The sequence below is a fragment of the Embiotoca jacksoni genome, unplaced genomic scaffold (genome assembly GCF_022577435.1).
Source record: "Embiotoca jacksoni isolate LCO1_2020_lvr unplaced genomic scaffold, fEmbJac1.0.p SCAF_11, whole genome shotgun sequence".
NCBI classification, from domain to species: Eukaryota; Metazoa; Chordata; class Actinopteri; family Embiotocidae; genus Embiotoca; species Embiotoca jacksoni.
In genome coordinates, this window is record NW_027185241.1 from 7555859 (window position 1) to 7567882 (window position 12024).

The 12024-nt window shown below is 40.1% G+C and overlaps 1 protein-coding gene across 1 annotated transcript; it reads left to right on the forward strand.

Annotated features, from left to right (window-relative positions):
- The first annotated feature begins 7205 nt into the window (after positions 1-7205).
- Positions 7206-9847, forward strand: gem (GTP binding protein overexpressed in skeletal muscle). Its single transcript, XM_069139403.1, has 4 exons — positions 7206-8052; positions 8392-8468; positions 8598-8802; positions 8906-9847. The coding sequence occupies exons 1-4, from the start codon at positions 7698-7700 to the stop codon at positions 9187-9189; spliced, it is 921 nt and encodes a 306-aa protein (XP_068995504.1). The 5' UTR covers positions 7206-7697; the 3' UTR covers positions 9190-9847.
- Positions 9848-12024: the final 2177 nt, after the last annotated feature.

Consider the following 12024-nt stretch of genomic DNA (forward strand, 5'->3'; position numbering starts at 1 on the left):
GGATGGTTCATAAGGTAGCAGAAGATCAGAAATGCATTTTGGCCCTAAACCATTCAGTGCTTTATGAACCAACAGCGGGATTTTAAAGTTGATTCTTTGTTCGACAGGAAGCCGGCGTTAAGACTTCAGAACTGGAGTGATGTGGTCCACTTTCTTGGTCTTAGCGAGGACTCGAGCTGCAGCGTTCTGATTGACTTTTTACAGACACCTGTAAACACACCGTTACAATAGTCGAGTCTATTGAAGATAAATGCATGGACAAGTTTATCCAAATCCTGTGGTGACATAAATCCTCTAATCATTGATATATTCTTCTGGTGGATATTCTTCTAGAAGCTCATCAGTTTGGGATAAACTAATATAAGCGGGTACAGCCATAATGGTGACTATTTGAAGCTGTACATAGGTGCTTTGAGCTAAATGTTAACACGCTCACTCATTCTTAAGATTATTTTCATTTTTGATGAATTTACAGATCTACCATACTATCTCACACACTATCATAAAAAAACTGAAGAAAACTGGAAAATGTTTGCATTTAAGGAGCTTAAACCAGCAATATTTTTACCATACGTCACTGCCCTCATCTCCTCTTCTGCCTTTCCACCATCAGCTGTCAAAAAAGAGGTTAAAATGCAAGAAAAGCAATGATTAATTAGTTATAATAGTTGTGGATTATTTTTTACAAATGTATTAATGGCCAAGAGCTGCAACAATTAGTCTATTAGTCAATCAGTTTCTCAATAGGAAATTAATTGCCAACTATTTTGGTGACTGATTAATTGTTTCGAGTTAAACTCTTAATGAAATAAAATGCTGAAACTCTTTCATTTCAGCGCCTTAAATATGAATGTTTCTGGTTCCTTTAGTCCTCTATGATAATAAACTGAATCTGTTTTGGTTCGGGACAAAATCTACATTTTAGGCAGCAGCCCGGGCTTGGGGAAGCACTGTTTGATATTTTTAACCATTTTCTGACATTTTAAAGACCAAACAGCTGATCTCTTTATCAAGGAAGTAATTGACTGTTAATCGATAATGAAATAATCATCATTTGCAGCCTTGTAGTGGTTTAATTGTAGCAGCTCTAATTCTCATGATGACAGTGCTCACATTCTGGTGTTTAGCAGGTATAATATTCACTATATCAGTTTAGCGTATGAACTCTGAACACAGAAGTACAGCTGAGGCTGCACTGAATGTTGCTTTCTAAGTTGTTAGTCATAAACTCAAGTGTTTTTGTCTCAGTGGTGTAGATGGCAAGTTAAGGAGTCCTCAAAGTGATTCATTCTGAGGGCAACAAAAATGTATCAGAGTTCATGAGTGTCCATTTCACACAACTACAAATTTGAACCTCATATTGGTGCCAGAGGGCACGTTAGGAATTCCTCCAAAGTTATCTGGACTCATCCTCCAGTTGTTGAAATAGTAAATAAAGAAAGGACTGCATCAGAACTAGTCCACACATTAAAGAGATTTGTTTAAGACAGAGCCCAGTGGTGGCTTAGCAACTGTCACTAAGCAACTTACTACGACTGCTCAGCCTTGGCTTTGCCAGTGTAAGATGCTGTTTGTTGTTTTCAGAGCAATCGCATTTTGTGTTGCAGCGCTTTAGTATCGCTGTATTGGACACGTGCCCGACAGACGAGTGTGAATCATCCAAGTCGGATATTGATCCAAATCACGGCTCTAACGGTCTCAGCGGTCGTGTGTGGGCGGCTGCGTGACGTGGAATTTGTCTGTCTGTGTAAAGCTCTTACTAGCCGCTGCTGGCCCAGCCGCCAATCCCTTTTTTAAGCTGAGTTCCAGCTCCACAGCTCAAAGACCCGGATTGAATGAATGAATGAGGGGGGGGGGGATACTGGTGTTTTGACGTGGATTGGAAGTTCATTCCCGTTGATCCCAGGACCTCTGGGGAAGATCTGAATGTACTGTAAAGTCTGAATGACTATGTATAATATGGTATTAACCCTCACTGACGTCGCAGTTCTCATATTTCGTTGATTATCTGTCAGGAACTCCCTTAACGGCGACAGCTTTTATGCATACGCTACGAGAAAAGGATGCAATCTGTGCTTTAGGGCTTCAGGGTTGGTGCCTGCGGAATGGATACACTTGACTTACAGCAAACTAATCTAGCCGTTAATAATGGAAGCAAAATTCAGATGTCCTCGGCAGTACAGTGCTAACACCCCACACTGTCCTTTGCAATAAAATGTAATCATCGGTTTTCTGGAATCTAAACAATGATCTTACATTTTGATCTTTTCTGTCAATCTTTTTGTAATTCCTGTACTGCTCTCTTTATAGATGGTTTGCAAGTTTGGACAGAGAGGGTGCAGAATGCAAAAAAATCCTTTTCTAAAGCCACAAGTGCTTATCCGAAAAACAGTTAAAATAAGACATTTTAAATCAGGTTGAAATATAAAGTTTGAGGTCCGTAAGAACCTAATAACGCCATGTGTTTGTAAGGCAACAATTAAGATTGTATTCCCTTCATCTTGTTTCTCTTTATCTTTGCTGCCCAGACACATTTGATTCTTCCATTTCCTGAAATGTTAGGATTTTCTTTTTTTTCTTTTTTGACATCATAGCAAACTGAATTTCTTTGGTGGGTACTGTTGATTGGCAAAAAAAAGCAATTTTAAGATGCCACCTTGGGCTTTTTTTTCTTGATTTTTAGACCAAATAACGAATTTATCTACCATATATAATGATGCATATTAGATACTGAAAGTAATCATGAGTTAGAGGTGAACTGAGAAAAGGTACCTGGCAACATCACCAGTTAATTAGTCATCAATAACTGCAGTCTTTTGCCTGGCTTGCCCAGCAACTGTACTATAAGGCTGAATAAAGTAACTAAACATGGTTAAATATACTGTCAGACAACACATTTCGATCCACAAATAGCACAAATGTCTACAGAGCTTTCTGTACGGAGCTAAATGTTAAAGCCATAAACATTACAGGTTGTTGTTTATCTTTATTGTATCGGTGGTTAATTAGATTTCTCCTTGTCTTCGACCTTACTCTGCGGTCAAGGAGGACAAAGACAACGATCTTTGCAACCAACCATTTCAAATATGATGCTTTGTTTGTGTAGTGACCTCCTTGACCCACGTCTGAACCAAAAGAGTTGAAAGAAATGTGAAACGAGGTCAGTGCACCTGAAACCTCAATGTCAAAACATAACCTACTTCTTCTCCACCTGCAGCAGCCCTTACTTGTCATCTCTCCTTGCTGCTCATGAATTCAGCATTTCTTAGCAAAAGAACCACTTGAGGCAAAAGTACAGTCTCTTATTTTACATTTATTTACCTTTAAACTGAAATTTGGACAAAATATTATGAAATAAATTAATTTAAACACAAGTATGTGACTCCTTATCCTTGCTTCTCTTTGTCTAGAGACACCATCCAAAATGTGGCATTATTACTTGCATTATAGCCCATCTTAAAGGCATTTCAACTCTTAACTGGGTCTCAGTAAAAGCTGTGAGAAGGCTGTCTTTCACAGAAGTGGCAATCAGATTAGACCGGGGTGAGACTGAGGTTGTAAGTGTGTAGGCATGTTATAAAACTCTGTGATTCATATTGAAAGAAGAAATGAAAGAGGTCACCTCTCACTCAGCTACCATCCACTTCCATCAACATCACCCTGCCAATCTGCAGCCAGCCAGAGCACAGCCCATCCCCTCCTCTTGACCCTGGTCCCGCTCCAGCACTTAACAAGGATTTAATGTCGCCCAATCATCTGTCAGGCAGATCAGATCAGAGCTGTAATACACAGCAGCAGGTCCCACAGATGAGGCCACAGCTCGATACAGAAGTCCTGAAAAACAACAGTTGAAAAAGCTGCATAATCCCACAATTACTGTAATAGCCCGGTCGCTCGTTCCCACAAAGTGCTCAGGCACATGAAAATTCCATGTTTACAGGTTGAATGAGTATGTGATGGGATGCGGGGTCTCTCTGGACATTTGTGTATGTTGTTAGGTGGGCCATTCACAAAACCCCAACTGGTGGTTTTCAGTCCATTAACAATATGCTTCTGCTGCCAGTAGATCTGAGGCTTACATGCAAAGCTCCCTCTCAAAGCTTTTATTCTGCAGTTCCCGACAGGAAGCTTTGTAGGGATGTTCTCTGACAATGAAAAGACATTGTGGTCATGTGGATTTCAGGCCTGATAGAGATCGGTGTTGTAACCCCAACAGCTACAGTCGCAGATAATAAATCTGACCTATAATTTAGACAGGGCGTGTTGATTCATTGATATAAAACTCGGTTATCAGATGTGAGCCACACCTTGTGTCTTTTTACTTCAGGCTCTGACGCAGCTTCACTCACTTTACTATTGGTGTTAGTAAGATAGGAACATATCTGTGTTGCTGTCTTGGATGTGTTTCTGGAAGTTGTATCCTGCATCCTGGCTGAATCATTTGTATTTGTTTAACCATTTTAGTAAAGCTCACATGCCTGTCGGACGTGTTAAAATGATTAATCCAAGTAGAGGTAGTTTAGTAAATACTCCTTAATATCCGATATTCAGCGGCTTTATGCCGAGATAGAGGTCGATATACGACAAACTAGGATGTGGGACTAATTTATGCTTCCTTCAATGATACATGTTGTAAAGTCTGTTAATCATCTGCCAGGATGGACAGGTAGGAGGTGTGGATCAGCTTTTCTCATCAAAGAACTGATTCTGCAAAGACCTGATTAGTGAAATGACAGTAATTACTGACTATTTTACATAAAAACAAAAATGTCTGTCGCAGTTTACTGCAGAGTTGATCAGATGGGATGAAGATTTCTCATATTGTAAAGACTACCGTTATCATTAAAACTGCCAGTTATATCATCAGTTAATTGTTTGATTTCTTGTTTGTTCGAACCAGAGGATATTCTACTTACAATCATTTTACACTAAAAAAGTGGCATTTTTTTTTTTTACAAATACGAAGCTGGAAATAGGTAATGTTTGACATTTTTGCTTTGAAAATAACTTGACTGATTAATAGTCAGAACATGTGGCCAATTGTTCTTCTGGTGTTTGACTTATCGATTAGTTAACCACTAATATCTGTGGGTCTAGATGGAAATATTGAATGGAAATTCCACATCCAAAGTCTTTTAAACACCATGACTCTGATTTTGATTGCATCCCAAATCGTCCTTTTCTTTTTCTAGTTAAGTAATTCCCCCATGTTCACATTCCATCGTGACGAGCGCTTGTTGTATTCAAGCTTGTAGAAGTGTAGGTGGGAAGAATAATGCTGGTAGTTTTTCCACTTGCTGCTGAACATAACTCAAACGTTGAGACAAGAGAAACCCTCGATGTCTGTTGGAGACATTTACTGTAAACGTGTCAGTTTCTGTTGTCTGTCTGCTGGTAAAGACATGACACTGGATTTTAATGGAACCATTTTAAAATGAAAGAGACACAAGTCCGAATTAAATAGTCTTTTGTGTTTTACTTAATTTTGCAAATAGCTTTGCGAGACCGTCTGGACTAACATGATGATCGTTCTAGAAACTTAAAAGTTGTCCTTTCAATTCAGAGAACAGCAGCTACATGATGTCAAGGACCATCCTCTTTATCTCTCTGTCTCCCTCCATCTCTCTTTCTCGCTCTCTCTGTCCCTCTCAAGGACATTTCATCCAGACCAGAGCAGTTTGAACACACTTTATTATAAGATGGTGAGTGAGTTTCTATTATACATACAACCATGTGCAGCCTGCTTGGGCTTACACAACATCCCCAATTCCTATAAACTAGATCTAGAATGCTGCACAAGCATTTTCAAATGGTAAAAAGGCCCAAAAATTTGCTAAATTTATACAATCTTTTTTCTAACCTTTATGTCACAAATTCCTTTCGCAAAATAATTCAATATGGATAATTTGATTTTTCTGGACAGTTAAGCGGTATCATTCGGTAGGATTCAAGGCCATATGTTTGTATAATTGGTCATTTTCACTGCAGACATTTTGACTGGTCACAGTAGGAAACACAGGTGTTTGTCATAACGTTATAATTATGATTATGTAAGCCAGCATGCACATTGACACTCTGAAACTGAAGCAGCTGAATTGTCATTATCACGTTATTAATTAGACCTTTCTGACTCTGACATGTCTCCTGTGAAAAACAATCTCCCCATTTAGGTAAAACGTCAATAAAATCTGTAAATAGTGTTAACAATATACAAATAGTTCTAATTGTAGTATATTTAAAGTATGTCAACCTCAAACATTTGATAACGCTATGCTGATTAATGAAATGACATTTCTTTAAGCTGATCTGTTATTCATGTTTCTTTTGCACTGATTCTGATTGGTGATTGTATTTCTGCAGCAAACAGTGGGTAAGCACAAAGATTAGCTTTTAAAGAACTGAGTGAACCCAAACGAGTTTGAGCAGAAAAGTTAAGAGTTAAAAAGATTTAAGTAGAAATAGACAGTCGAAAAGAATGCACAAATAATTAAAATAGATGAGAAATGGTCAAAATGTGAATAAATGGTTGAAACTTCTCCCTAAAAGTATGGCTAACAGTTAAAATTGTTAGCTAATAATTAAAGAATTCAATGTACAGTGTTCTTACATGTTTTCTTTATACAATCTGAATCTGCAAAGTAAATAATAATAGTATAGTAAAATACAGTATTACTTCTCAGAAATGCAGTGAAATATTAAGTTGCATAAAGTGGAAGTAAAGTAGCCTGCAATTACCTCTTAATTTGACCAACAAATGACATTTTAAGGGATAATTGTGAATTTTAAAGTACTTTTTAGCATTTAGCTGAAAATCTTAGCTGTTTAACACAAAGTGTAGAAGTGCCATGAATTTAAAACATGAAACACTTAAAAAATAAAAAATAGCTACTTGAAGTTACATTCCTCCTTTGGTATCCAGCCCATGCAGGTGTCTCTGACCTTTTAATGTAGGAGCAAATCGAATCAATCAGACATCATTTAAACAGCTCCTATTCTTTATAGATATGATTTTGGATGCCCTGTTGCACAATCCCTTTTTTTTTTTGTCAATATAACCTGAACAGGAGTCCACCCTTTGACCATGCGCGCATGAATCAAAACAGTAAATAGCCAGCAAATCCCCACCCACTACCCACTCCTCCACTCGTCTCGCCTTTATATAAAGTGCAGGGAAACCCCAGCGGAGCATTAGACTCACACTCATCAGGAGATTAGTGAAATAGGAGGCAGCACAGACATCAAGAAGACACCAGCTGCACGTCGCTCCGGGATTTACCAATCAAATGTTTTTGCAGAGCTGAATTCGTTTTTAATGCGGGATGCAGACTGAACTCTGTCTGAGACACTTTGATCTGTTTTTATTTTTTTTAATTTTTTGTATGACAGCTGATAGTTCCAGCCAGAATATAGAGGGGAAGCTCATACTTAATTTATTGTCATTTTTATAATCTTAGGATACAGTTTAGACATCCTTTTGTGTTATCCTCCTAAAAACAACATGGTATTTTTGAGGTTCATCTAAAGCTGATAAAAGGTGTTAGAAAGACTATTAAAAAGAAATAAGTCGATTCTTTGTTTTGTTTTTTTGGTGGAGGGGTTTCTTTTTGGTAAAAGAGGTTAAAGCACTACTTGGCAAAACGGTTTCATCGCACCGCTATCCGTAAAATCCGTTTCGTCCTTATATCGTCCCCGGCACCATGCTGTCCAGCGTGCGCCGCCACAGCCTCCGTCTGCAGTCCGAGCTCCATCGGTGGAGCATCTGCGACCCCGGCAGTCACCTGCTCTCGGACAACCTCCTGGCCCGGGTCCCCGCCTGCATCTCCCGCTCCAAGTCCTGCACCAGCTCCACCGGGGAAACGGACGGAAGTCGCGGGAGCTGGTCGTCCTCAGACTCGGTCATCTCCACCGACTCCGCCGGGGAGCCAGCGGAACCTGGGAGCCCGTACCGGGTGGTGCTGTTGGGGGCCAGCGGGGTCGGTAAGACGGCCTTTGCCAGCATCTTTGCCGGAGCAGCGGATAGCATGGACAGTGACTACTGCGAGCTGTGTCTAGGTGAGAGACAGATTTTCAACTAAAATTAAATCAAGATTTATTGTAGCCTGCTGTTCTATATCTTCATTTTATAATACATTTTTAAATATATAGCAACTCTCTATAGTTATAAAACGGCATATTGTGTTGGCATAAACTCACAAAAAGAAAGAATCAAGTATTATAAAGAAAAGAACCCAGAAAGATCATTATTTTTGCGCCACACAATTATTAATTTCTAAAATAAAATTATAATACTGCAGTTATTCTAATAATAGGGCTAAATCCAGCATTTTAATCTCAACAAAAAGGACTATAAATATATGATTTTACTCATGTAAACATGTTTGTTAATTCCAGATGAGGTGTGTGAAAAGGAAATTGAAGTGGATGGGGAGTCTGCAACTATAACTCTTCTTGACACCTGCGATACAGAGGTGAGGTGAAAAATTAATCAAGAGGAGAGCAAACATCAGCCTTTATGTGAGCATACTCTTCCTCCTTTATCTAATGTGTGTGTGTCTCTCTCTCTCTCTCTCTTTGCTTTGCTTTGCTTTGCTTTGCAGACTGACAATGAATGGGCCTATGAACGCTACATGCAGACAGGTGATGCCTACCTGTTGCTGTACTCTATAACTGACCGGACCTCGTTCCTGCGAGCTTCAGAGCTCCGGATAACCCTGCGTCGATTCCGCCCCGCCCAGCACACGCCAATCATCCTAGTGGGGAACAAGTGTGACCTGGTCCGGCGCAGGGAGGTGTCAGTAAGTGGTAAGGAGACACAATCCCTGAGTTATCCATGTAATGAGTTCAGATGCTTTCTTCCTATAAGAAGCTCAAGGTGTCTCACTTTTTGTTCTCCTCCCTGTTTCAGAGGGTCGTGCTTGTGCAGTGGTGTTTGACTGCAAGTTCATTGAGACCTCAGCCGCTATGCAGCACAACGTCTGGGAGGCTTTCCATGGCATCGTGCGACAGCTGCGTCTACGCCGAGACTCCAAAGAAGCCAACAAGCGTCGCAGGCACACAAACTGTAACAAGCGCCGGGAGAGCCTTCCTATGAAGGCCAAACGTTTCCTCGACAAGATGGTAGCAAAGAACAATCCCAGCATGGCCTTCTGGCTAAAATCGAAGTCCTGCCACAATCTCTCTGTGCTGTAGGAGCTGACAGACAGTCCCTAATCTACCCTGAACCTTTGAGCACGTGCACAAATTGCAGGCTGGAGAGCATAATCTGTGGACAGGTCTGGAGGGAAGGCTGCTCCCGAAGGGCTAAAAGTGGGATGGTTCAAACGCAGTCCCTCAATATGATCTCGTATATCCTCCAAAACAGCCATGATGGTGTACAGGAGAGGTGTTTGCCATCCATATGTTGCACTCTGAGGTGAACTGGGCTCAGTTTGTCAGCCTTTTTAATGAACTGCACATTCAGCTGATGAAGTGATGTTTCTGTCTGCTAAGCACACATGGCAGGAATATTTGAGGTCGGAGGTCATGTGGTGGTACCTGAGAAAAGGAAGTGATTTTTGTTAATTTCTGTGTTTTGAACGAAGACATTAATATTATCTTCTCTCGTTTCTTTCTTTATCCTTTTGCTTTGATTCTTGCCTAATTTATTGACTGTTGATCCCTAAGTGCTAAAATAGCCGGTCGTAAGCTATGAACTATTGTGTGTATAATGTCTTAGATTGTTTGTATCATGATCATTGAGTTTATTTATAATGTTCTGTGATTTGTAAACATATAACAGATTGATAATGTGCTGTATTTTGCTACTTGGATGTGGTTTCAGTGTTGCTTGACGAAATAAAGTGACATTATCTTATTTAGAAGAAAAAAATAGCTGTCCCTTTTGTCTGTCAGCTCAACATCACTAATGAAATATTACAATACGTGACTCAGCTTTGACACAAAAGGGCCACACTTACACAAACGGGGTTCAACAGCAACACAACTGAGCTGATAAAAGATGAGTCAGATGGTGACATTAACGCTGAACTTTTAAAAACAGAATTAGTCCTCTGTGTGTGCGTGTGTCAGCTGATCGGGCACAGCGATCTGACTGCTCAGGGACTGATCAGAGATTTGGGTCACAGTGTGGCACCGAACGTCGAGCCCAGACACTGTCAGCTCAGATCCCAAACACAGACAGGTTTGTCGGAAAAACAGTGGAAAAACAGAAAAAAATTTGTTGCCAAGGTAACATTCAGCGGAGTCCATCAAGTGTGTGTGTGTTTTGTATGTTCAGTCCAGGGAGCGTCAGGCAGATGGTGCTGGTGACCGTTGTCCAGAGTATCTGTCAGGTGGCCTGCACACATGTGGACTCTACATAATGCAGTCACTTCCATCTGAATTTATGGCTACAACTGCTGAACCACCAACACTACAGTCCTCGTTCCTGGTTAAATAGCAGGCCTGTGAAACAGTGACTCACTCACGGCCTGTTTTTCTGCAGTTGCAGATTCACACGATTCTCTTCTTTGTTTCTAAGCAGCTTCCTGTAGCTTTCAAAGGTCTCAGCTCAGGTTGGTAGCGTGTACATCAGGACGCATGGAAGATAATTCCAGCTATATGTCAGGTTAGCACATGAAGATGAGGATCAAATTAAATGACGAAGTACAGACTTACATCCTCTCTTAAGAACATTTCAAGACTTTTCTGAGTCCTATAAGAGGTGGGAAAGTTTCTACAGGAGCGAAGGTCACTAGCTGGAATCAGGCCGTCTGTTCATAACAGACCTACTGAATCATTCGGATGACCACAAAGCTTTGCATTCTCATGAGGCAACCCACGGATTGTCTTTGCAATCTGTTAGTCCTATTGTCGACATACTGGTCCTTATCAGGCACTGCTGCTAATCGAAAATCTGACAGGAAACACTTGCGCAGAAGTGCATAGGTCAAAGTCTGAGGGGAAATTTAGAAACTTTAACACTGAATAGCAAATTTATTGTGAAATTTCCACCATTTTACACAACCTTGTGTTCTATTTTTTCTCTCTTTGTTTGAACATGTGACTTTTACCATGTTTATTATTACAGTAACACACAAATCTAGAAGCATTTGGGGTTTTACATTTTTTTTTAAATCAGTGACTAATATTCGATGATACAGGATTTGTCTTAATTACTACTGTATGTATCATTGCTCTGTTCTTCCTATCTCTCTTGTCAGCTATTCCCCATTGGCCAGCTCGACATGAGGGCAGGGTGATTAGACAATCATTAGATCCAATAAAACATTGCTGGTTAACACTTGGTTAACGTTTGACCAGACAGGATGGAGCAGCTCCAATCACTCTGAAGTCAGACGAGTGAGTCGCTGGATCTCTCTGGCAAGGTAAGCCACCTCACTCTGCTACCTCCCAGGTTTGGTTTTGTTGAATTTTAGGAGGATATTTTCTGGGTGTGAGTGGAAACAAAGAGGTCTGCTAGTGTCAGTTTTCACAGATTGTGCAATGAAAGTTTCAGTTGCTTTCAGATTGTCGAAGTACTACTGTGATCTTGACTTGACTTTGGCAGGGCCTTAGTTTAAAGTTTTGGCGTATCTGAGACCGACCTCTCCTCCTCTGTTGCTTCCTGGGTTCGTCTCAACATCTGGCAATGTGAGAAAATTATCTGAATGGGACACCGAATCTGGTATCATAGCTGCTGAAATGTAGTTTGACAGAGGTCATCCAGTCATTGTGCAAAAAGGATAAAGAGAAGGCCTGTCAAGCCTTGTTTTTCCATTTTCAGTTTAACCTCAGTGTTAAACATGTACAATGAATAATTTCCTCTCTAGAAATCAATTCAAACTTTCCAGAAGGAAGTCTAGAAAATGAATTGTACCACTGAAGGATTTTTTTTTTTTTTTTTTTAGTGAAATGTATGCCAGTCAGCACACATACTACATGGAGACAGAAATACTGATAAAGTGCAGAAAAATATTCAGGCAGCTTAAAGTAAAAGTTCTGCTAATAAGGAGTGTCGGTCGACATTAAAAGTGTGCTGTGTTG

What these genes read in the sequence shown, in the direction of transcription:
- gem (XM_069139403.1), top strand. Translation starts at nt 7,698, where the DNA reads ATGCTGTCCAGCGTGCGCCGCCACAGCCTCCGTCTGCAGTCCGAGCTC. An exon ending in TTGACACCTGCGATACAGAG is followed by an intron (nt 8,469 to 8,597) that starts GTGAGGTGAAAA and finishes TTTGCTTTGCAG; the next exon opens with ACTGACAATGAATGGGCCTA. An exon ending in CAGGGAGGTGTCAGTAAGTG is followed by an intron (nt 8,803 to 8,905) that starts GTAAGGAGACAC and finishes TCCCTGTTTCAG; the next exon opens with AGGGTCGTGCTTGTGCAGTG.